We start from the raw sequence: 27,389 nt of genomic DNA on the forward strand, positions 1-27,389 counted from the left end.
AAGTCCACCTCCTTAATTTGGGATGATTCGTTGTCTATTCATGTATTCCACAGATGCAGGGTACATCAAGTTGATTGTGGAGCTTTAATCCGCTGCTTCTGAAGCTGCTGGGAGAGATTTCCCTTTCTCTTCTTTGTTCTCAGAGCTCACAGGGGCTCAGCTTTGCATTTGGCCCTGCCCCTGCGTGTAGGTCGCCGGAGGGCGTCTGTTCTTCGCTCAGACAGGGTGGGGTTAAAGGAGCCACTGATTCGGGGGCTCCGGCTCACTCAGGCCGGGGTGAGGGAGGGGCACGGAGTGCGGGGTGGGCCTGAGGCGGCAGAGGCCAGCGTGACGTTGTACCAGCCTGAGGCGCGCCGTGCATTGTTCCGGGGGAGTTGTCCCTGGATTCCCGGGACCCTGGCAGTGGCAGGCTGCACAGGCTCCCCGGAAGAGGGGGTGTGGATAGTGACCTGTGCTCTCACACAGGCTTCTTGGTGGCGGCAGCAGCAGCCTTAGCGTCTCATGCCTGTCTCACCACCCCTATCTTGCCCCTCCCTTTTTCCCTCTCCTCACTGGTAACCACTAATTTGTCAGAGATAATCAGTATTAATACTTTATTTTATTTCCTTTTAGATTGTTTCTAACCTCTGTCCTACCACACATGTATATACATATGCAAGTCCAGGTAGTATTCCTTCCTTCCCTCCCTCCCTTTCTCCCTTCCTTCCTTCCTTCCTTCTTTCTTTCTGAATTATTGTAACAAATTTGAATAACATTATTCATAATATTTTATAACATTTTTTCCACTAACAATTGTTTTTTTGGACCTCATTCCATGGTAAAAATATATCCTCACATTTGTAATGACTACATTGTGTTCACTGTACAGTATAACGTGTCTTTTTTAGCCAATTCTCTGCTGATGGATACTTAGTTTCACTGTATTTTTTTGGTATTAGATGCAATGTGTGAGTGTGTAATGTTGCTATTATACACAATGTTTTGCTATTAGACATAAAATTATGTACTTTTCTACTATTAGACACAGTGTTGTAATGTACAACCTTCTATATTTATGTCTTTGCATTTGTCTGAATTATTTCCTTAGGATACATTTTTATTTATTTATTATTAAAATTTTTTACTGAAGTATAGTTGATGTACAATGTTATATAAGTTACAGGTGTACGATGTAATGATTCACAATTTTTAAAGATTATATTCCATTTACAGTTGGCTATATTCCCCGTGTATCCTTGAAGACACATTTTTAGAATTGCAATCTTGCGGTTAAAAATATGTTCAGTTCTAAGTGCTTTCGTGCCCTATTACTACCCAAGAAGTACACAAGAAGGTGCAATATCATTGCTTTTAACTCTTAAATAAGCTTGCAGGCTAGTAGGTTTTCAAGCAAAAATGCTATGAAAACTTGAAGAGAAATTGTCTGATAATGATTTCATACTGCTGTTCCCTTGTTCAGCTTCCTGTCCCTGGGAATAAAGATGGGGAAGATGGAAATACTTGCAGCTTCCTTTTCTCTGTCCAGAGGGTGTCTGCTTCTTTCCCCTGGTAAACGTCCACAGAGGATTGTAGAGTCTGTGTTATTGAACTGCATCCATCAGTGCCCCTGCTTAGTTAATGTGTGGTGGGTTTGTCAGTTTCAGGAGAATCATTTGCTCATCATACACTGTTTTACCACGGATACATTTTTATTTATTTATTATTAAAATTTTTTACTGATGTACAATGTTATATAAGTTACAGGTGTACGATGTAATGATTCACAATTTTTAAAGATTATATTCCATTTACAGTTGGCTATATTCCCCGTGTATCCTTGAAGACACATTTTTAGAATTGCAATCTTGCGGTTAAAAATATGTTCAGTTCTAAGTGCTTTCGTGCCCTATTACTACCCAAGAAGTACACAAGAAGGTGCAATATCATTGCTTTTAACTCTTAAATAAGCTTGCAGGCTAGTAGGTTTTCAAGCAAAAATGCTATGAAAACTTGAAGGGAAATTGTCTGATAATGATTTCATACTGCTGTTCCCTTGTTCAGCTTCCTGTCCCTGGGAATAAAGATGGGGAAAATGGAAATACTTGCAGCTTCCTTTTCTCTGTCCAGAGGGTGTCTGCTTCTTTCCCCTGGTAAACGTCCACAGAGGATTGTAGAGTCTGTGTTATTGAACTGCATCCATCAGTGCCCCTGCTTAGTTAATGTGTGGTGGGTTTGTCAGTTTCAGGAGAATCATTTGCTCATCATACACTGTTTTACCATAGCTAGGACACAGGCAACTTTTTTCTTTTTCTGAGATTGTTTCTTCCTTTGTTTCAGGCTGAAGAAATGTCAACCATTGGGAGTTTTGAAGGATTGCAGCCTGTGTCTCCAAAGCAAGAGGGAGATGACCAAACCTCTGAGACTGATCAGCCGTCCACGGAGGAGGGTGACCCAGGCACTGTCTCAGGGCCAAGGCAGACTTCAAGGCCTCCAAGTGTGACCGAATCAGCACTCTACCCCAGTCCCTATCAGCAGCCTCATATCTCACGGAAGTACTTCGTTACACGGGTAAAATAATAAAATCATGAACTTAAATACTACATAAAACTTCTCCTTAAAAATATCCTAATATCCTTCCATATACCACATGTTTTACCAACTGTTTTCATGTCCGTTATCTTGTGTAATAGTCACAATAGTTGTGAAGTAGTCATCCTTATCTCCATTTTATAGGTGGAAGATCTGAATTTTGGAGAAGTTAAGGGTCTATTTTTGACCACCAGATAGTATCAAGGAGAAGCAGGTCCTCCAGCCTCCATGAGTCTTTGGCTCCTGAGTCCTGTATTCATGCTAGACCTGACCTCAATAAATTAATGCTCTATGGAGAGAGAACCAGACTGGCTAGAATATAAGGCTGGGAGCCCAGAGGGAGTATTTGTTGTAAGTCTGGAAAAGACATGGGTGATGGAGTGGAAAGGGTTGCTGAGCATGGGCTAAACCTCAAGGGTCTACATGGGCATGCTGGTATAACACTACGGGGACAAACACTTTATTCCAATCCTGTAGCTGCAGTTTGGAGCTGAGCTTCTTCCCTGTGCATCAAAGCAGTGAGCTTGTAGGCTGCCATCAACTGGGGGCAACATTACAGATTGTTCACTGTGGCAGGAGAGATTCTTCAAGTGTACATGGAACATCTCTTTGTTGAAAAAAAACTTTTTTCAACTCGACTGCTAAATAAGTGGTGGCCAAGAGTTTGAGACTATTTATAATGCTTTAACTAACAAACCCTGATTTGTTAGCCTTGAAAATATATCTTTGGTTAAGATAAAGTTGTAGCTAAAGAGACTCAATGTGTGTGTGTGTGTGTGTGTGTGTGTTTGAAGATTTATACCTATATTACCTATATTCAGTGACTCATATGTGCAGAGTGCTTTGGCATGTTCTATACTACATGTGTGTTTGTGTGTTTTTGCATAGGGAACGCAAATGGTTTATTTTCCAAAGTATAAGAACTTTATTGAATATGCAAAGTTAAGCTTAAGATATAGCTGGGGAAGAAATCAAAGCATCCCTTAAAGTGTGCCTTTTCTTTGATAGTCATGATGAGGGAAGAACAGGATTTGATGAGAGAAGAACAGTGATGAATGATATAGAATAAGGGCTTTATCATTGGAAACTGGTTCAATTAAGAGAGCTGCCTGAGAAGTCTATGCAAAGCTGTTGTCTTTGCATCTGATGATGGGTCTGAAGTTGCTATAGATCAACCAGTTGGCTGTTGTGAAGTAGGAATAGGAAATAGGGAATAACCTGAACCTGGATGGACAAACTGGAATTCCTTTTGACCGAGCGGCTCCCACCATGGAAAAATGGAACCTGTGTTTGTCTCCCACCAAGTTTGAACTTGAAGATGTGAGTGACTTTCAGGAGAAGCCAGTGCTCTTCTCCACCGAGCGAGCTGCACACTTACCCAGTTCAGGGAAGGAGGATCTGAGGGAGGAGGTCTGACTGTAGCAAAAGGAGCTGTAGGTCCAGGGGCTTCCCCACCCCCTCCCATGCCATCAAGTAAACAGGAGGTTGGCAGCTGTGAACATGAGCTGCACTTGGGCCTGATTGTCCTGCCCTCATCTTCAATAAGGAATCATGACTGATGTTTCACTTCTGCCTTTCAAATCTGACGCAAACGTCTCTTGTGGGCAACACTAGTTTAGAAGCAGACAGGAAAGGAGATTCTAGAAAATGTAGTTCTAGCTTAGCTAAACTGACACAGTCTAAAGCTACAACAGAGCTTTTGTTTGTTTATTTATTTATTTACATGATGCTTTTATTTGTGTGGCTCTATGTAGCTTATAAAATACAGTCCCCTGGAGAAGCACTGTGAGGTAGGCAGGAAAGGGCTTATCACTCTTGTTTTAGTGGTAAACATATTGAAGTTTCAGAGGAGTGAAGTGACCTAAGTCACGTAATATTAGTGTAAGAGCTGTAGCTAGACTCTGTACCTTCTGTCTCTAAGTCCGGTGCTCTTTCTGCCATAATGTACAATTGAACGTATGGCCCCCTGGTAAAGATTTTCAGTGATTGACTACAATTCACGTAAAGAACATCTTCTCCAATAGGTGTATAGAAAGTAACTTTAAGTTCTCAAGAGCTTGGGAAAGGAAAACCTTCTTCTAATCTTATCAGTGACTCTGAAGTAGACCTGAGGACTCTTTAGGAGGTATCTGTAAAGGCTACATTCCCAAGCAGTCAGCATTAACTTTCCTTCAGACCAAGAGACAAAATATGAAGAGGTTTTTTCTTTTTTAGCATGTGAGTATAATGAACGTGCTTTAATGCATGTGAGGGTAATGAAAATACAATTGTTGGTTCGACTGAAACAATGATAAATATTATTTTGAATAAATAATGATCCAGTTTTACTACCTTGTAAACCACAAATCTGCTGATGTGGTGGTAGCTGAGGAAATGGGAGGAGACATTGTATGTATGTATATGTGTGTGTGTGTGTGTGTGTGTGTGTGTGTGTGTGTGTGTATATATATATATATATATACATATATATAAATTTTCTCATCTTCAAAGTATGGATAAAATGTCAGTTTTATATGGGAGTTTAAATAAGCTAATTTTTAAAGAGTTCTTAGTACAGTGTAAGACACATCTATTAACATTTCATAAACGGCATCTCTTGCTATTCTAAATGCTTTCTTTCTCTTTTTTGCTGACTTGGCATTCACATTCCTGTTATTGGTAATAGGAATGATATTAAGATGCCCGTGACCTCACCATGACCCCTAAGGTGAGATACAAATGTAGACCTATAGGGTCTGTAGCAGGAAAGAGGTTCAAATGAAGGAAGCTAACTGATTTTCTCAAGGGATAATTAGATCAGGCCAGGGCTCTGAATGACTCAGATCTATGAAGCATACATCATAATGTTTTGCTTCTTAGAGCTGAAATGAGATCTAAGGATGATATGGTCCAATGCTTCTCACTCTTTATCGTGCAAACGGATCACCTGGAGAGCTTGTTAAAATACTGGTGTGATTCAGTGGGTCTGGGATGAGACCTTAGATTCTGCATTTATATAAACTCTCTGGCAATGCTCATGCTTTCTGTCCACAGACCACACTTTGAACACCAAGTTGCTAGTCAATTCTCTAATTTTTAGAGGCAACCAAGGTCCAGAGAGGGGCAGTGGCTCACCCAAGGTCCTAACAGTTAGTGAGCACTGACTTGCCCAAGAGGTTAGTAAGTAGCAAAGCTAGGGTTAGAACAAATGTTCTCCAATTCCCATTCATAGTTCTGTGATCCCATGCAGTGATTTAAAATAAGTCAATTTATTACGGTGTAAGAATTTTAAGGATATATCTTGCAAATTCAGAAAAGCAGTAAGTGACTGAGTGGAGAAATTCCTTGGCCATGCATTTTATTTTATTACAGGGTTCTAAAATAATTTCACAGGAGGTGGTTTATTGAGAAAAATTGGAAAATGTGGGCAAGCAAGATAAAAGTCACCATAATTCCACAGTTCAAAGTTAACCAAAATATATGAATGTGCTTTTATACATTTTGGTGAATAACTTTACTTTTTCTTACATGTACATTTTATTGTGCAAAAGAATAGAATTACATGCCAAATATTTATTATGTCAATAACTGTAGTTTCATAACATCATTTTTAACACTCTGTAATATCCCGCTATGGAGATGTAGTACAATCTATGTAAGTTTTGCTGGATATTTATGTCGGTTCTTGTTCATATCTGGAAAGGAAAGTTATTCCTTGGCTTGCTGAGGCAGGACGGCACTCAGTTACTCAGCTGCCAGGAGTGGACACCCAATGCTATAATAAGAAGGAGGATCAGTATATGAGTTTCAAGCTGGATATGCAAAGATGTGACTGATATGAAAGTATAGATCAATTTAAGACAAACAAGGCATTTTTAGCATCATAATATCGTGCATTAGATCGCATCTCTGAATACCTGGTCATAAAACAAGCCAATCTGGTCCCTTCAACCTCTTGTGTTCTTTTATGGGTCACTCTGGTTGTTGCTTTCTTCCCTCAGGCTTCCAGCCAATTATTTATTTACTGCAAATTTGTCCATCTGATACAGCTTAGCAACATTCTTTCTCAGAGCCAGGAGGGGCCTCATATAATATCCAACCCCACCCCTGAGACACATAAAGAAGATGTGACTTGTCCAAAGGCAACCAGCAACTTAGGGGTCATAGCAGGCCAGGAACCCAAGACTCCTGGAACTTTCTACCACCCATCCACTGCCTCTGGCCTTGGACAATGAATGAGGAATCACAGTAATGAAGGTCTGAACCACTTGCTATCAGTCTGCTTGGATAACCTTTTCCTCATATTTTTGTTCATCTGCTATTATTGCTTAGACATATCTAAAAATGGCCTACTGTCTTCTCTCAGCAAAAGTACCCCTCAAGGCTAATAACTTGAGGTATATTATGATAATCACTTCAGTCGTGGAGAGTGATATTCAAAAGCAACTTCTTATGAAAGGAACAATACTTGATCCGCATGGGGAAAAAGATATATTTAAACTCCCTGTAGGACTCTGTATTTGCAGAAACCTTATCAGAAAGTTGAAAGCGATTAGAGATGGGGAATTATCTCTGAATTTATACTTGAGAATGTAAATTACATACAAACTAATGGGACTAAAACTCTTTGATCTTTTAATATTTAATTAGTGGTTCCGCATGGCCTTCTTATAGCCTGTGTTCTATTGTGAGCAACAAGATTTTAATAAGCAGGTTCGGGACTTCCCATTGTGTGGCAAGATGTTGCTGCCTTTATGACACTAATTTGACTTTCATGCTCTCTCCTTTTCCCTCTTCTCTTACTACACGCTTCCCCATGTCTTGCTCTTGTACTGGGAACAACTAAATATATTAGTTGTATTGTTATTGTCTGTGTGAGCTTCTTTGTGATTTAGAAATTATATATCTCACTGGGCAAAATGTTTCTTGAATCCCCTCCTTACACTGAAATCCTTTGAAGATGGTAATAAAGTTGATGTTTCTATCTGAGGGCAGACACTTAACAATCATGAAATAAGAAGCATTTCCTTCATTGTCAGGGAGAGACAAATTTGTCTGGGCTTTACAAATCACATCCAATTCACAGCTGGTTTTCTTACCTAATGAATATACCACAAAGTAAACTCTTGGTATGACGACGCCCTCAAGGGAGAGCTGATTGTGTCTAAGTCCCTAGGAGCATTCCTTTCTATCTTGTCCCATCCTCTCACTGTCTAGCTAAGGGGTCCAGTACATGGGAAAATATTAGTAGCAGACACGAATATTGTTTGTGTGGCTCCTGGCCCTGGGCTATTCTAGCTCGAGGAAACACAAGGAGACAAATACATATGTCTTTGAACTTTCCTCAGTACGTTTGTTTTTTTTTTTTTGCGGTACGCAGGCCTCTCACTGTTGTAGCCTCTCCGGTTGCAGAGCACAGGCTCCGGACGCGCAGGCTCAGCGGCCATGGCTCACGGGCCCAGCCGCTCCGCGGCACCTGGGATCCTCCCGGACCGCGTCACGGACCCGCATCCCCTGCGTCGGCAGGCGGACTCTCAACCACTGCGCCACCAGGGACGCCCAGTACGTTTGTTTTGATTGAAAATATTTAGTGCTAGACTATTAGAGAGAATATTGACCATTAAGCTATGTAGTGACTTATAAGCGAGGATCCCCCTAATGGTTTTTTCTTAAAATTTAGAATTAGAAATGTATTTGTACTCTCTTGCCAGGCTTTCTCTGGTTGAGTGATGAGTACATATCATTCCACTATACTTTCGTATTAGTCTTAGAGTGCAAGGAGTCTCAGAGCTAATTGTTCAGTAACCATTTGATCCCCCAATCCTGGTACAATGATTTCCCTTCTATTTAATGTTAACAAGAAGAATGATAATGAAGTCTTTTATTCTTCAGTGTTACCAAATGTTTTCACCATTTCCTAACAGCTGTTACAGTTAACGATATCTTATCCATCTAACAAATGCTGACAACGAGGCATGGAATGACAAGGTGACTTAACATGGGTCTCACAGCCAGCAGAAAGGCTGAGATTTAAAACCTTGTCCCGGACACAAGTCAAAGTGTTCACACACTTTATTTCATTTTTGACACTAAAAGGCTGAAGTTAATTTATCATAGTAACCAATAATAACAAATGGAGGAGAGTAAAATACTCTATCAGGATACGATGCATAGCTGTTCCATAGAGGCATAACTGATATTTCTACTGAAGGTAAGAATTCAGGCAGTGAGGACACGGACAGAACTCCAGAGACTTCCGAACTGTTCTATAAGGAATACACTTCATTTTTAATGTTTTACTTTTGAAAATGTGTATAGCCAAACAACACCCATCCACTGGCTCCATCTACCAAGTTCCTTCCCTACCCGTAGGGAACCGCTGTTAACGTTTTCTATGTATCCTTCTAGAGTGACTTCAGGCCTGTACAAACACAAATACTTATTCTTACCCATTCTCCTCCTTTTCACAAAAAAAGTTGCCATATTTGCCCTTTCTTCTGAACATTTTTTTCCTTTCACTTAATAACATATTTTGAAATCAAAGATTAGTACATGTTTCTTCATTTTTTACATATTTATCATATTTCATTGCATGGATATGTCCCATAATATAGGTAACAACTCTACTATTGATAGATATTTGCATGATTTCCAAGTTTTTGCTATCCACAAACTAGGCTGCAAAGGACACTTTATACATACGTCATTTTGTACATATGCAAGAGTATCTATAGTATAACTTCACAGAAATGGAATGTGTGGATCGAAGATTAGATCATTTTGATAGCTTTTGCCAATTGCCTTCCATAGGGAAGACAAGTAAGGTTTTGAAAAATTCTACATTCTTTTATTCATCTTTACATGTTTTTGGCAAAGTGTCTGGCATAAAAGCATCCAACAAAATGCTTATTTTAGGATTATTTCATTATTCTCCAATTCCACTTATAATGTTTTTCTTCTGAGAAGTATTAGTTTCACTACCAAGTTATATTAGCTTGAAGCAGAAATTATGTGAATACACGAAAAGAGACAGGAAAAATAGCCATGATGAGTCATCAAAGAAAGCATCATTTTTTAGAGAACTTTGACCAGTGGGCCTAGTAGAGTCAGGCTGTATCACGGGGAGCCAAGGATGATGGATGATGGGAGAATTGTCGCAGAATCAGGAAATTTCCCTGCAGGGTAGTCCAGTCCTACCAGCTGGATTACTGGAAACCAGTGATGTTGACACAATCTCCTGTGTCAGTGGGAGCTCAAGGCACATCTGACTGGTGTCCCAGAACTTACTGATTTTGTGACACACAGGTTTCAGCAAGCACGGGGTACCATACTAGCTTTCTGACAATTGAAAATTAGAATCTCTCAGTGTAAAAGGCTATGGTCATATTTTCTTAAAGATTTCCAGGAGGTTTTGATCATCAGCTTGGCTCAGAAAGCTTTGGTTCAGTCTACTCAGTTGTCTTATAGATAAAGAAATGGAAGCCAAGGAAAGTTAAATAATTATCTGTAAGTCACAGAATTTATTCATGACATATCTGGAATATGAACACAGGTCACTCAATTCTCTGTAGTTGTCCTATCCATTTCCTGGATGACTTGTGCTGTGTGGAATGAGTGGAAGGGAAGAGGACAGATAAGTACTTAAAGTTCTGTACCATTTACTACCACTTCATCTGAAGCAGCTCCATTCTTTTCCTGTATTTTACATGTGGACTCATATAAGATTTTTCTTAACTGATGGACTCTGTGGCTATAGTCTTTCAAAGCCTTTTATCAGAGTTTGAGAAAACAAGCAAACCAAAATCCTACAATCACCTCACCTCTGGGAGAAGATATTTGAATGGGTCCTAGCCAGGCTAGTATCCCCATATCCTGTTGGGAGAGAAAGGTCTCAAGCTAGGAGGATTAGGAATGCTAATGTTTATGGAAGATTAGGTGTCTAGCATAAAGCCCTATTATATAGAGACGATATGGGGACTTGTAACATACTAGTCCCAGGGTTGGGCATGAGACCAGCACTGTGCTGTAGGCCTAGAAGTGGAATGTCTGGGTTTCCTGTCTTGTCTCTGTCACTTCTTGGCTGAGTGAACTTGACAAATTATATACTTCCCTACACAGACCCCTGTTTTCACACTTATAAAATGGGATGGCTTATAATAGATAAGCCCTTGGCTGTAGTGGTTCTCAACATTGGCTATACACTGGAGTTATCTGGGATGCTTTAAAAAATCCTGATGTACTGTTAGGTGAATCCCGTCCACTGAGTATCTGATATATTGGCCTGGTGCACAGCCCTGGCATTAGGATTTTCAAAAGCTCCGCCGGTGATTCTGATGGGTAACCAAGGCTGAGAGTAACTGCCTAGAGAACAATGGTTCTTATAGTAGAGTCCCACACCAATAGCATCACCCAGGAACTTGTTAGAAATGTAAATTCTCAGGCCCACCCCAGAACTACTGAATCAGAAACTCTGGGGACAGTGCCCAGAAATCTGTTTTAAGACACATTTCAGGTGATCCTGATGTGTGCTGAAGTTTAAGAATCACTGAGCTAGAGGGTCTATGAATTTATTATTAAGACAGGGTTAATCCATTTTTAAGCTAGAGGCAGGCTCGTAGTAGGAATTCCTTTTTGGATAAAGGTAAAAAAAGAGAGGTAAGGAGACAAAAAATTCATTTCCCAGAGCCAGATAAAACTATAGTCAGAATACTGGAAGAAGCTTTCCTCCTTTGTGTTTTATGACCATGTACTCTTTGAAGAGAGAAAGGTTAGATTTTAAAAATGTATGTATTGCTAAATGCATTGAACTTCCTGATACACATTTGTTTATTAGAAAAACTGGTGCTCTGAAAATGGCTATCTTCATTTCTATGAGAAAATGTGAGTAAGATTATAGAAATCTCACAGGACTTGGATCACTTTTGTCCCACCCAAGGAGAACAACTTAGTAAATACCAGAGTTTAAGACTAAGCTCTCCAGCAGGCAGTGCCTACAACAAACAGGCAACTCCAAGAATTATCTTTCCTGGTCAACTTTTTGGAGGAATTGCTGGGATATAGTAATTAATCATAAGCATGAAGAGGACTCAGTCTTCTCTAAACTAGGTATTCTCTTTCTCCTACTCAGCCAGGGGCCATTGAGACTGCCACAGAAGACTTGAAAGGCCACATTACCAAGACTTCTGGAGAGAAAATTCAAGGCTTCTGGCTCTCGACAGAGTGAGTAGTTATGACTAAGTGAAGGGCAGTGGAAATCTAGCGTTTTCCTTGACAACACCATAATAGAATAGGAGATGGCCCAGTGGAAGAATTTCTCCTGCTTACAGTGAGGTAATTGATTGACATATCGAGCTGGAGAGTAAAGTTTCATGGTGCCCCATGGCTGATGGTATGACCAGGTTTGACTTCTACCACTGTTTTCCAGGCTAGTTGCTTCACTCAGCCATCACTGTGACTACCTTAGGTCAGGCCCTCATCAGGGCTCTCAGTGACCATTGTATTAGCCTCCTAACTGATCTTTCTGGTTCCAATCTCTGTTTCTTGTAAGCACTCTCCCTCCAACCACATCAGGCTACTAACCACCCCACTCTGGGTACAGTGGAAAGGAAGGTTGGGAAAGAGGAATAATGAGGTCAACATATACATTGTGAATTTTATCATTAGGTAAGTTGGGTACAATAACATGAGCAACAAAACTAGGGAAATCATTCAGGATAAAGACAGGCCACCTTGGAGTGGGGGAGGGATAGATTGGGGGTTTGGGATTGACATGTCCACACTGCTATATTTAAAATTGATAACCAACAAGGACCTACTGTATAACACAGGAAACTCTGCTCAATATTCTGTAATAACCTAAATGGGAAAAGAATTTGAAAAAGAATAGATACATGTACATGTATAACTGAATCCCTTTGCTCTACACCTGAAATTAACACAACATTGTTAATCAACTATACTCCAATATAAAATAAAAATTAAAAAAAAACAAAACAAGCAAATAAAAAGCCCTCAAAAGAAAGGCCACCTGTCCAGAGTTAAGATAAAAACCAAATCTAACACTTAAGTGCTTGTCATTTTAATGACTGCTCCATTCACCCTCAAGGCTTATCTTAGCTACGGGGGTTTTCATTGCCAAAGACACAATGAAGATGGTTAACTTTCTGTCCTACCCTGACATTCTAGTGTCTGTGTGACCTTTTTTTCACCCACCAGGTGAATATTAGGAATGCCATAGTCCTTATAGTAATAAGTAAAATATGCACATAATAAGGGTAAGAGGCATCTCTTTTCTTCTGCAGAATCCACGATATTAAATGGAGAATGCAATTAGAACTCCATTTGAAATACTTAATTGGTTCAGTAAGTTTTCTTGGTGATACAATCACCAAAGGTTCCAGCCGAAAAGCTCAGTCATTTCTACACCTTAGTGAAGAATCATTTTATCTTTCCCTTCTGGGAGGGACATCTTCTTTGAATAAATTTTAGGAGGACAACACTGGGTTGTTTAACCTTCCAGTCGAGCAGAACAAATCCCTCAATCAAAGGAATGCAGAAACCAAATAACCTGTGAATCCATCTTTCTGACCACCATAGCATATTTTTGTTTCAAATGGGTTCCAAAAATTGAATTAAAATGAATTTTTGAAAACCAAGCTGACAAGTTCTGAGCATTTGTGTCTTCATCTATGAACTGCAGATAATGATATATACCTGACAAGTTGTTATGAAGACTAAACAAGGTAACATTGTAAAATTCTTAGCAAAGTCCCTAGCACATAGTGGATTTTCAATGGACATCAGTGTCCTTCCTCTGTTCTCAAGTACTAACTATTGGTAAAAGGCAATACTTTTTGACGTTGTTATTGGTAGCCTCTACCTTTATTTCTATCTTGTCCATCTCTATCTCTATCATCTCTGGGTTACCTTTAATGAAAAGTCTTTTAATTTATTCACTTTCACCAACTTACATTTTATTCTCTACTCTCCACCTCCCATCTGCAGAGTAAAATATGATTTGTGCAAATGAAAAGGCTGCCTTCGGCTTCCCTGGTGGCGCAGTGGTTGGGGGTCTGCCTGCCGATGCGGGGGGCACGGGTTCGTGCCCCGGTCCGGGAAGATCCCACATGCCATGGAGCGGCTGGGCCCGTGAGCCATGGCCACTGAGCCTGCGCGTCTGGAGCCTGTGCTCCGCAACGCGAGAGTCTGCGGCGGTGGGGGGCCCGCGTACCGCAAAAAAAAAAAAGAAAGAAAAGGCTGCCTTGATTAAGCAAGATGTCTACATAAATTCTGAAGGTCACATCAGAAGTAAACACTTACCTATTTTGTTTCTACAATGTATCTCACTTTTTTTCTACAATATATCTCATTTCATTTCTACAATGTATCTCATTTATAAGAAAGAATGCACAAACATGGTCTTTCAAATCCAGTGGTGGCTACTTTTGAATTCTCAAATAATAGAATCAGTAATTTCTTTAAGGGTGCATGTTTTGTTTGGTTTTATTTGTACAGAAGTTTGACTTGTTTTTTTGTTTGTTTGAATGTTTCTGCTCAGTGATTGCAGTGGCCTGTAGATACCAATTTTTGAAAGATAAATCTGATTGTGTGATCTGCATTGAGGTTTAGCACTATAATTGTGTGCTTGATTTAACATCAGCTAGGATGATTGCTAACACCAGCAGTTTTCAGGTAAATATGAACAGCTTTGCCCCAAAGACGCAAGCCTTGTACTTACCTCTGAACCTAATAGGACGTTCAGAAAGTTGGGAAGAAATCTCTGGCAACTAGTTTTCTATTTCTCTTTTGTCTTCTGGTACCCATTTACATTAAGGACAATAATGAGGCATGTATCCTTTGCATGTAGAATTTCAAGCAATCATATTTGCTTATTTGCTATCAGACTTTCTTCCTTTGCACATTGGAACCCATTTCTCCTTTTTAAATGGTAGTGATTTTGTGTTCTTTTTTGGTCATTCTTCTCTCTCAAAATTCTTTTACTTCTCCCACAACCCTCCATCAAAATCTACTTTCAAGAAAAGATCTGATTCCAGTCGTTTTTACCAGTGTAAGACATTGCCAGTTTCTTTTCTTTTCCTGTTACTCTTTGTAGCTGGTTCAGACTGCCTTCACGTAATGGAAGGAGGAGGTACCAGTTGTCAAGAAAATGTTCAGGCATCTGGACTGAATGAATGGGCTCCCATTCACTGCGACTGTTCAAGCAGAAGATAGGAAGCTGTTTGTCAAAGGAGGGGCATGCATAGGTTTTAAATGACCTTTCAGACTTAAGTCCTCTGTTTATTTGTAGTGTAGCAAAAAACAGCAACAGCAAAACCAATCAAACAAAAAACAAAACCTCCAAAATAACAACAGCAAGACTAAACAAAACAAATGTATATACACACAGGCCCAGAAAAGTGAGAACCTGGGCTGCTCTTGTCCCCTTTCCTCCTTTTTCTAATGGAATAAGACCCATCCGTTCCTGAGAGTTACAGGGGCTGTAACATAGACCTATTTCCCCAGCCTTACCAACCACACAAGACTCTTTTCAAGCATAACACTTTTTTTGTATGTGACAGAAAAGGCTGGGCTTCATGTACATCAACTTTCAGCTCCTTCTGGGGAGATGAGAAATCCCTGGCTACTCATCAGTGGTTTAAAGAATATCTGCTTTCAAACCAGTATTCCAGTTTCAGAATGATGAATAGTAAAAAACCTTTTAATGTAGTATATAGCACATGTAAACGTATCTTCATGTCCATGAACTTGCTTTACCTTCCCTACATCCTTGTTAGTTGTATGATTCCCGTTTTATAGATGAGAGGTGGAGACGAGGGAAAATGAAGTGGCCAGATGAAGATCCCATAAGTGATAGAACAAGAAAGATGGACCACCACACTCCTGTGTTAGCTGGGTTCTGATTCTTTCCCCAAGTATATACAGTGTAGATGAGGGGTAACTAATAAGCCCAGCTCCATCTTTAGTCATGGTTGGTCAGACTCCTAGAAGTAGTTTGATATAGGAGGGCAAGGTGGGAGCTGTTGAGAGGAAACTTGAAAAGGATTTATGGGCCTTGTGTATCATGTTTAAGAACTTCGATTTTATCCCTTAGGTGATACGGAGGCTCTGATGGGTGAGGCTCTGTATTTATATTTTATGAACATCACTGAAAGTCCACAATCCCTTATCCAAAACCCTTGAATCAGCTGAGAATTTTTCATATTTTGGAAGTGTAAAACAATGCATATGTTGTTTATTTTATGCCCCAAGTGGAGGTCTGGGACAACCCACCCAAATCAAACATATTAATATCTTTTCAGGGAAACATGTGATATTAAAAATAGAATAAATCGTCATCTGGTTCAGATCTGGTTTTACCGCAAAGTGAGTTTGCACCACGGCTGCAATTTTCAGAGCTTTGTTGAATTTGAAATTGTGGATCAGGGTTTGTGGCCCGTACATGTTTGAAATGTGGAGGATCAATGAATGGGTGGGAGGTTAGGTGACATATTAGATACTTATGCAATATCCATGAAGGTCTGATCCAGTGGCATGCTGGAGCTGGTTCACACGTGCTCATAAGAGGTGAATGGTAGGATTTCAGGAATTTTGACAGTCAGTTGTTAATTCTTAAATTTAAATTAAATAGTTTTACAAGTTATTATTATATGTAAAATTAAATAAAATTAGTTTCACCCCCAAATAAATTTTTTTGTATTTTATTTTATTTATTATTATTATTTTTAACATCTTTATTGGAGTATAAGTGCTAGGACTATAATCTCTTCAAATATATTCTCAGTCCCCTTCTTTTTCTCTTCTTCTTCTGGGACCCCTATAATTTGAATGTTGGTGCGTTTAATGTTGTCCCAGAGGTCTCTGAGACTGTCCTCAATTTTTTTCATTCTTTTTTTTTTATTCTGCTCTGCCATAGTTATTTTCACTATTTTGTCTTCCAGGTCATCTATCCGCTCTTCTGCCTCAGTTATTCTGCTATTGATTCCTTCTAGAGAATTTTTAATTTCATTTATTGTGTTGTTCATCATTGTTTGTTTGCTCTTCAGTTCTTCTAGATCCTTGTTAAACATTTCTTGAATTTTCTCCATTCTATTTCCAAGATTTTGGGTCATCTTTACTATCATTACTCTGAATTCTTTTTCAGGTAGACTGCCTATTTCCTCTTCATTTGTTTGGTCTGGTGGGTTTTCACCTTTCACCCCAAATAAATTTAAAACAAAGGTAATATACTCAAAATGCCTCATCCTCTGATGATTTTACTTCACTTTGCTGTTATGTATGCTCTGGGGGTTATTTTTGCCTATTCTATTTGTGTGGTGGAAATAATACATGACAGTGTGTTCCTGCCTCTCTCTACCAACTGGATGTTCAGTGATATCAGGTTGGTAGCTTGGAATTGGCCCCGGTGGCTGCAATTATCCCATGGAAATAAGCAAACTAGTAGTCAGAGTTTGATTTATTGTTTTGCTTATGGTCTAAACTTAAGAAAGTAATAGAGTGTATGTTAACAATGCAGATTAAGTTTAAAAGTGAGTCGTGTCTGTGGCTATAATATTGTCATAGCACAAAAAATTTGATGAAATATTCTTCCAGAATTCAAAAACTATTATCCAATTCAGCAAAAAGTCACCTTTTTCATTGGTGAATGGATGAAGTCTGGACAGGTGGCTGAGGAAAGATGAATGCCATGCAGAGGTTGCAAGGTTGCAGAGGGTCTGTGTTCTGGCTGGGGCAGAGGCCATTGGCTGTTCTCGCATCAACCTGCTGACTCCCAGCCTGAGCTGGAAATTCCAAAAGGCCTCTTCTTCCTCTGTATCCCTCTAGTGCTCTCTACTGCAAAATTGTGACATGGGGGCACACTTGAAAGCAGAAGTGCTTAAGAGAATCTGATGTTTATCATAGAGCATATACTGAAGTGTGCATCAGGAACTGAGAAGCAATAAGCTGATAACTGACATAGCTGGGCTTTGTGGATCTTTGTGTTTAATCATCTAGGAGGAAGGAGTTCAGGGTAATGCTTGGGCTTTGGCCTGGCAAACTGATGGGCTGTCTGTGCCACAATTCTAAGTTAAGAAGGACATGGTAACTCTACCTTATTGAGAAACCACCATATGCCAAACACTGGAGGAGAAACTGTGCACACAGTCTCACTTAATCCTTCCAACAGTCTTGTCATTCACTTTTTACAGAACTTGTTGTATAAAGTTGTGGGGAAAAAAAATGTGTCTGAGGTGTCCATCGTGTCTCCTCATAGTGGTATTGAATAGATGGTTCTACATATGTGTACAGATGCCATCTCCATTAGTTTTTAAAAGGGACAGTAATCCTGACATATTTATATAGGCCTGCCTTCTATAGGTGCTAAGGGCATGAAATAACATTAAGTCAGTCAAAGCATTTTCCAAGGGATATCACCCAAACTAGTGCAGATTAAATTCTTTGACATGTTCTAAATTTAGACAGATATATCATTCAGCAGATTAGAAAAATGAGTTTGAAGGCACTTGGGTAGCGAATACAAGGAGGATGGACAGAGAGACCAAAAGGAGAACTGGAGAGATGCTATCAGCTCCAGCGAGATCCCAGTTAGCTGAAACCATTAAGAATACCTTAAGGTATTCTTAAAGTGTACCATATACACTAATATGTATAAAATAGATAATTAATAAGAACCTGCTATATAAAAAATAAATAAGTAAAATAAAATTTAAAAATTCAAAATTCAAAAAAAAAAAATACCATAAGGAGACTTCAAGTGAGACTCAGGCTTCCAGCCCAGCCCAGCCCATTTAGGAATTTTATAACTTTATAGCTGTAAAGACAGGATGATGTTTATCTCCTCCTCGTACTGCCTTTCTTGGCCCTCTGGGAAAGGACTTTTACAATAAATAGTGCATACGCTTTTAGAAGTGATCCATTAAGCCAGTACCAAGGAGAACATCTTGACACTCTATGGAGTCTCAGAAAAGTGCGATACGATGGCAATGACGTGGCTCTTCAGTCAAATGTACTCAAGATGTCTTTGTCTGCGGTGGTTAAGGAGGCGGAAGGTGATGAGATCTTCCCTCCACACACATTAGTGTGAAGTGGTGGTGAGGGTTGTTGTTCTCATCCCCCTTATTGCTGAACGAGAGGACTTGCCTCTAGTGGCTGGGATCAAGTAACTCTTGCTCTTCATCTTCATGGCAAATACTTTCAGCATGTTTCATTGCCTACCTTTCCTGAAACCCACCTAGGTTTTTAATCCTCAGACTTTGGTGAAATCCGACTAATTATCTGTGTCGGACATAAAGACAGTAGAATGAAAGTGAGGTCAGGAAGCAGCCTGGTGTCATAGAAAGAGTCCTGAATTTGGAATCAGAAGACTTGGGTTTGATTCTTGGCTCTGCTACTTATTATCATTGTAGCTAGGTGAACTTGAGTGGGCTTTCCATTTTGTTTTTTTAAATTAGTGTATTTGTTTTAATACAGTCTTTAATCCATTAGAAATCCACTGCTCTTGAAAGAAGCACAGCTACTGTTAATTTTTGGTATATATCATTCCAGCTTTTCTCCATGCAATCTTCTGTCAAAGATTGTTATAATATTAATAGATAACATTTATTGAGCACTTAAACTGCACCTTGCGATAAGTGCTTTCCATGCATTTGCCATTATGTTTGTATAATTTATATAATTTTGATGATCTCTAAATGGCATTTTTCTTAGGGTTTCTTCCTCGTATTTTTCTTGGTTATCTTGTAGTTTTTGTAAAGTATTAGACAGTTACTTTTAAACTGTCAGTGGCTACACAAATGTAAAGGTTTATATTATCTTTTTAAAATTGAAGCACCAAGTAAGGGAGAGTTACCAGTGGGCCAGAGTAACGTTCCATAACTGGAAAGAGAAATGAAAATATATAAAGCATTCTCTACTTATTTTTTGCTAAAAAAATAGTAAGTAATATTCCTGTAGCACTTTATAGTTTAAAAATTACTCTTCTTCATTTAATTCAATCTTCATAGCAGTTGTCTGAGGCAGGAAACATGAACTCCAATTTGCAGATGAGGAAATCAAAGCTCAGAAGAGTAACACATACAAAATAGATAAACAAAAAAGACCTACTGTATAGCACAGGGAACTATACTCAGTATCTTGTAATAACCTATAATGGAAGAGAATGTAAAAAAAGAATATGTATGTATATGTATGTATTGTATAACTAAATCACTTTACTGTACACCTGAAACTAACACATTATAGATCAACTATATTTCAATAAAAATTTTTGAAAAAGAAGAGTAACACAGCTCTAAAGTAGCAGAGACGGAACTCCAATGCATTATACTGCCCTGACTTTTGCTAAAATGGTCTTTTGCTCCTGTGCCCAGATTCCATGTGTGCCCCTTCTCAGACTGTAACCCAATGGTTAAACTCAGAATTCTGTTTCTTGGGCTTGGTGGGGTAAGTGGAATTGTGCAGGACATCTCTGCTTAATTTAGAATGATTTCCCAGACGAAAGAACTATCCTAGACGTTTAAATAAAAAGAAAGGCATCTGGGAAGCGAAGCAATGTTGAGGCACAGGAGACCAAACGATTTCCCAGGCACAGGGTGCCACTGGAGTTCACTGATCCCCAAAGCAATGCCTGTGTTTGCTTTCACACCTGCACTCACATTTGATCCTCAAACAGACCCAGGGAAGAAGGCAAGAAGGAACTATTGGTTTTATTTTCTGGTTGAAGAAACCCAGAGATTAAACGACCTATCTAAGGGCAACCACTTATTCAGGGTCACAGGACAGCTTGACTTCTCGGGACCTCTCTCTCAGCCCAGTTGTCTTCTCACTCTACTGCTCTTGCTGCCTTTTGTGATTTTTTTCATCTCCCGACACAGCCATCACCACGGTTTAAATTGGTTAAGTGATCTTTGTGCCTGTGTCTGGTTTCTTCATTGATTGTCTATTGTTTTCAGGGAGGAGGGCACTGATTCGTTGGGCAGGTTCAGAGACCTTTTCCTCTTTTCCTCTCCAGATCTTTCTGGCCTTGTGTTGTCTGTTTGACTTTATTTAGTCTTTTCCCAGAATCAACTAAAAAGTCAGATACTTGTAGGGAATGGTGGCTGCCATTGATGGACTAAGGTCAATCATACTTTATCTTGTCACAGTATAATTAGGAATGCTGAACTACTTTTGTCATGAAAAACACTGCTACTAATAATTTAAGAAATAAAGACACACGTAAAACAAAAACCCCAAGTAAACTGAGGAATCGGGGATTGCTAAACATTTTAGTCACGAATAATAAATGTAATATACAAATTAACAACCTGAAATGTATCTCCTACCCAACCCCACTCATTTTTGCATACTTTCATTTATTCTAGACTTTGCTCCTCAAAGTGTGGTCTTGGAATCAGCAGCAGCAGCATCACCTAGGAGCTTGTTAGCAATGCCGACCCTCAGGACCCACCCCAGTCATGCTAAACCTGAGTCTGCATTTTCATAGGATCTCCAGTTGATTCCTATCGTTAAAGTTTGAGAAGCACCGGTCTAGATCACTCTCGCTCATGATCTGAGGATATCAGTGGATTCTCACTGCCTATATACCCTTCTCTGTGCTCACCTTATACAACATAATATAGTTCATCGTGTACATTGTGAGGAAAGCATTCCTTAAGTCAGGGCCTGATTCGGAGTCACCTTTGTCCAAGCCCATCTCGGCCCACCTCCCAGTACTTAGTACAGTGTCTGGCATTTGGTGGGGGCTCAGAACTGATCGTGGACTTGACTTGCATCTAATTCTGATAGAGCTATCTATTGCTTGAAGCCCTTCACTGACACTAGCAGTGTCCATCCATCGAGTCCTGCCTCTATTACCCTGGGCTTCCAAGCAGCTCAAAGCCCAACGAGACTTCCTCCATCCTTGGGTGAAAGCACTCAGGCTGAAAATGCCTCAAATCTATCAAGATGTTAATGACCTGTGGCAGGACTCTGGCAGCAACAGAAGCACCTCTGTTGCCAGAATCCATTTATACTGGGTGGGTGTTTTCGACAACCACTTAATTAAACACATTGCTTTTCTCTATAAATTCCTCCATGGCAACAGCCTCAACCAGATAGCTAATGGTCCCTAAGTAACCTGAATTACAGGACAGTGAGAGCATTTAGATGCTGCAGTCACAAACGTACTTGGAAGTGTTTGTTTTCCCAAGACTGCTACGAGTTAAGGAGGTGTCAGGAAGAGCCAAGAGGTGAAAAAAAAGTCTGATGAAGCTAAATGCCCAGCTCCATCATTTATTAGCTTCGTGACGTTGGTATGTTAGTCTCTTACATCCTCTGGGCCTCAGTTTTATCATTTATAAAATGACTATGTAAAGAGGGATATTAATTTAAGAATTAAATTATTTAAAATATATACAATGCTTATACCAATTTTTGCCACATAGTATGTGCCACCTAAGAGTTTGCTTTTATAATGGTTATTACTATTAATAATAATATTCACCCATTTATACAATCATTTACGTATTTACTGAGCTCCTTACATAAGCCGGACTCTGCCCTAAGTGATGAAAATACAGAAACAAGTAAGGCAAAATTTCTGTCTTCAAGGAACTCTCAGTCTTGTGGGGAAGGAGGACATGTAAAGGAAGTCACAGCACAGTGTGATACTTGCCGATACACAGTCTTACAAATTATTCTGTGGGAGCTCAGAACTCAGTGTGTCTGTATTGTTGACATAGGTCAAGGGAGGAAGAGAAATTTCCAAAAAAAGATATGATGAGAAAGACCATCTCAGGAAGAGGGCAGAATCTGTGCAGAGGAACTGAGACAGGCTCAGGGAACCACAGACAGTTCTCTATGGCTGGATTAATGAGCAAGAGTCAGAGAACTAGAAAGAAGTTGGAACGGCAGGAAGGAACCAGAAAGGAAAGAATTTTGAACACCAGGCTAAGGAACATGGATCAAATTTTTTTCTTGAGTCACAAATTGGAGATCCATAAGCCATTTCCACCCTGCTAAGTATTTTTCAAAATTTGAATTTGAATGTTTTTAGTTAAGGTATGTGCTTCCAGTTTGCCAACACCTTGTCACTTCCCATTGTCTTACACTGGCCCCTCTTCATTCCCTGATGCAGTGGTGTGTGCTCGGCTCTCCCACTCATGATGGCCAGCTGTGTGCATCTCTTCCAACTCCAGGTCCAGTGACCTCACCTTGGGATATTGAAATCAGTCATGACAGGAGAATTTATACCAAGGAAATAAAATCAGGGCATCATCATTATGATTATTGTTACTTTAGAATGTGTTTACCATTTACAGCACACCACTGCCTTTGTTTCCTTCATGACCACTATATAGGCATTGCTGTCTTGAGTTAAATAGGGTGTTGACATTATTAGAAAGGCAATAGATTCTGGAAATAGTTGCCCAATAATTTAAACTTAGTCTTGATTATTTAGGGGACTGCCAATGTGTGGTTTATTAAAGAAAACAAATAAGACCTCAACCTTAATATTGAGGCTATCAACACATTTAGGCCACTACAGCTGTTATACAGACAACTATTATAGTCTCTTATGAATAAACGTGCTGCCTGATACACAAAGAGGAAATTGTCTCCACTCTATTGGGTCCCTAGGTTATCCCAAAATGCCCTGTTGTAGGGAAGGTAGGTTGGGTTTAGGAAGAGTAATCAATGTGAAAGAGAAAAGAGCCTCTGCTTCCACTAGTATGTTCCATAGAAAGAACAACCGAGTTTAAGAATTGCTGTGGCTTCTGAAAGCTGTGCTATGTGAATTAGTAAAAGTGTAATCTTCTGAGCAAGGAAACTTACCAGGGAAATTGAGAGGAAACTATAATGATGAAAGGGTCAATCCTTTCATCCAAGAAGACAGAGAAATCTTAAATGTGTATACACCAAATAATAGAGCTGCAAAATTTTTGAAATGAAACTGATAGAAATGAAAGGAGAAATAGACAAATCCATGATTACAGTTGGAGACGTCAAGACCATTCTTTCAATAACTGATATAAAAAAATGGGCAAAACTTCAGCAAGGATTTAGAAGAACTTAACAACACTATGACCCAATCAGCATTTATAGAACTCTCCACCAAGTAACAGCGGAATACATGTTCTTTTCAAACACCCACAGAACATATACCAAGATCCACCATATCTTGCACTACAAAGCAAACGTCACCAAATTTAAAAGAATTGAAATCATACAGGGTATGTTCTCTGATTACAGTGGAATCAAACAAGAAATCAATAATAGAAAGATACCAGAAAAATATCTAAATGCTTGGAAACAGAACAACATACTTCTACATATGGGTAGATAATCCTGAAGTCAAAGAGAGAGTTTCAAAGAAATTAAAAAGTTCATTGAATTGAATGCAAATAAAGACAAAACATATCCATAGCTGTGTGGGATTCAGCTACAGCCGTCCTGAGAAAGAAATTTACAGCATTAAAGCAAAAGTGCTCAAATCAGTTGAAGAAACATCCTATGTCAATAGTAGAAGCCTCAGCTTCAAGAAATTAGAAAAAGAAGAACAAACCCAAAGCTGAGAAGGAAAGAAGTAATAAAGATAAAAGTAGAAGTTAATAAAAAACAAAAACAATGGGAAAAATTAAAGAAGCAAAAAGCTGGTTCTCTGAAAATTTCAATAAAGCTGACAAACTGCTAGCAAGGATGACCCAAAAAACAAAAAACGTCATAAATTACGAATATTAGGAATAAAACAGGGTATCACACAGACCCGAAAAACACCAGAGAGATAATGAGGAATTATAGCCAACAACTCTACACACATAAATTTGACAACTTAGATGAAATGAACCCTTTCCTCAATACACACACTCAAGATGAAATAGATAATTTAAGTAGCCTTATAACAATTAGGAAATTAAATTTGTAATTAAAACCTTCCCCAGGGCTTCCCTGGTGGCATAGTGGTTGAGAGTCTGCCTGCCGATGCAGGGGACACGGGTTCGTGCCCCGGTCTGGGAAGATACCACATGCCGCGGAGCGGCTGGGCCCATGAGCCATGGCCGCTGAGCCTATGCGTCTGGAGCCTGGAGCCTGTGCTCCGCAATGGGGGGGGCCACAGCAGTGAGGGGCCCGCGTATTGCAAAAAAAAAAAAAAAACCTTCCCCAAAAGAAACATCTAGGCCGGGATGGTTCTACTGGAGGATTCTATTAAGCATTTAGAGAAGAATGAACACCAATTTACATAATCTTTTCCAGAAAATAGAAGAGAAAGGAATACTTCCCAGCTCATTCTATGAAGCCAGTATTAACTTGATACTAAATCCAGACAAAGCCAGTACAAAAATAGAACTACAGACCAATACCCCTCATGAATATAGATTTAAAAATTCTTAACAAAACTTTGGCAAATAGAATTCAGCAATATAAAAAAAATAATTATGCACCATGACCAAGTGGGGTTTATTCCAGTGATGCAAGGCTAGGTCAATATTAGAAAATTAATCCATGTAATCCACCATATTAACAGGCTAAAGAAGAAAAATCATATGATCAGATCAATAGATGCAGAAAAAGCATTTGACAAAATTCAACATACCCATTCATGACAAAATCCCTCAGAAAATAACAGAGAGGAACCTTTTCAATTTGATAAAGAACATCTATATCAAACCTATAATAATTAACATCATGCTATTGGGAAAAGACAATGTTTTCCCCCTAAAATTGAACAAGGCAGGCGTCCACTCTCACTACCAATATTCAACATAGTCCTGGAAGTTCTAGCCAGTGTAACAAGGCAAGAAAAGTAAATAAAATGCATACAGGTCAAACAGCAAGGAATAAAAACTGTTCCTAATTGTAGATGGCATGATAGTCTATGTTGAAAATTCCAAGGAATCTACCAAAAAGTTTCCAGAACTATTAGATGAATTTAGCAAGTTTGCAGGGTACACGATAAACATACAAAAAATATTTTAGTAATAATTTTTTAAAAATAAAAAATCAATTATATTTCTATACACTAGCATTGAGGAGGTACAAACAAAAATATAATAACATTTATAATCACTCAAAAAAAGAAAAGTATTTAAGTGTAAATCTAACAAAATATGTATAGGACTTACACACTGAAAGCTACAAACTGCTGATGAAAGAAACAAAGATCTAAATCCCATGTTCATAGATTGGAAGAATCAATATAGTAAAGATGTCAATTTTCCACAAATTTGACATACAGGTTCAACATAATTCCTTTCAGTCTCAGCAGGATTTTTGTAGGTATGGACAAAACTATTCTAAAAATTTTTTTCAGTTTGCCTGTTTTATTTTATTTTTAAAATATTTCTTTATTTATGGTTGCATTGGGTCTTCGTTGCTGCACGTGGGCTTTCTCTAGTTGCAGTTCACAGGCTTCTCATTGCAGTGGCTTCTCTTGTTGTGGAGCATGGGCTCTAGGTGCGCAGGCTTCAGTAGTTGTGGCATGCAGGCTCAGTAGTTGTGGTTCGCGGGCTCTAGAGTGCAGGCTCAGTAGTTGTGGCACAAGGGCTTAGTTGCTCCGTGGCATGTGGGATCTTCCTGGACCAGGGCTCGAACCTGTGTCCCCTGCATTGGCAGGCGGACTCTTAACCACTGTGCCACCAGGGAAGTCACTATTCTAAAATTTTTATGGAAAGGCAAAGGAATTAGAATAGTTAAAACAATTCTAAAAAAGAAGAATAAAGTGCTTCTCACTGGCAAATCCTATTTTCTACTATATAACTTAAGACCCTGGCCAGAGCTGATTGGACAAATGGGGGCTAATCGGTTAGCTGATGTGAGACTCAAAAAGACAACTCAGAGGAATGAGTTGGGCTAACAGAATCCCTTATCTTGAGAGTCTGCACTGGGAGATTTAGGGCAACAGAGGCCAGTTAGCTACGAGAGCAGATTCTGCAAGTTCATGTATAGTGAGGACTAAGGAAACAATAAGGTCATAGGCAAGGTGGAATTAAAGAGGAGCAAACACTGGCGGTAAGCAGAAGGCCACATCAGTCAAGAGGAAACAGATGAGATGCATGGAGCGATACACAGACATCATGAGAGAGACAGCCCCACGAGAGTGCATTTCATTCCTTGTGACTTTCTAGGTTTCCTAAATCCCAACTGTGCTATGGTTCCTGTTTGTAGATTTCTGTGGGATTCCTCAGAGTATTTTTATAACACATCTCCTCTTCCTGGACTTGCCTGATGTGGGATGTGTCTCCTGTACCCAAGGAGGTGTAACTAACACAGTACAGTAAGCAAATATCTCTCCCATTTAAAAGAATAAAACAAGGGAGGTGGCAAGATGTGAGCATTTGTTGTATCCCATCCCTCTGTTCTTCCCTCTCTGTCGCCTCCTCAAAATTAGTCCTTGTTCTCCTGCAGCTTCTTTGGCTTCTGATCAAGTGAATCCCCTAAAGTGAATTTGGGGGAGGCGGGGAGGAGAGAGCCCCTCGGGGGTGGGCCTCTTATTAGAACCTGGTGTGCCCAGTAGCTATGCAACAGCTATTTAGTTGTTTTGTGGGAAAGAGAGAAGGATGGGGTGTGCCCAGAGTCTTCTCTTTTGTGTAGCTTTTAAAATATCCTCTTATTGATGGTACTGTGGTGGGGAGAGCACAAATGCCTGCTGCATGGGGAAGATATGTGGGAGAAGCCGCTAGATGGAATGTATATGGCCTGGGCTTGGGGCGTCAGAAGTGCTGGATTCTCACCATGGCTCTGTCATTGGTACTAGATGCATGTCACTTTATTAAGACTTGGTTCCTCCACCTGTGAAGTGGGGATAATAACCATTTAACGTGAAAACATTCTCAAATTGCAAAGAA

The 27,389-nt window shown here is 39.5% G+C and overlaps 1 protein-coding gene across 1 annotated transcript in view; it reads left to right on the plus strand.

Annotated features, from left to right (window-relative positions):
* Positions 1–2,325: 2,325 nt before the first annotated feature.
* Positions 2,326–27,389, plus strand: part of TPRG1 (tumor protein p63 regulated 1) — a 104,803-nt gene continuing 79,739 nt past the window's right edge. The window contains 2 exon segments of the mRNA XM_024767528.1: positions 2,326–2,547; positions 11,675–11,766. Of these exon segments, the coding sequence (XP_024623296.1) occupies positions 2,326–2,547; positions 11,675–11,766 (314 nt within the window).

The sequence above is a fragment of the Neophocaena asiaeorientalis genome, unplaced genomic scaffold (assembly GCF_003031525.2).
Source record: "Neophocaena asiaeorientalis asiaeorientalis breed wild unplaced genomic scaffold, Neophocaena_asiaeorientalis_V1.1 scaffold225, whole genome shotgun sequence".
Lineage (NCBI taxonomy): Eukaryota > Metazoa > Chordata > Mammalia > Artiodactyla > Phocoenidae > Neophocaena > Neophocaena asiaeorientalis.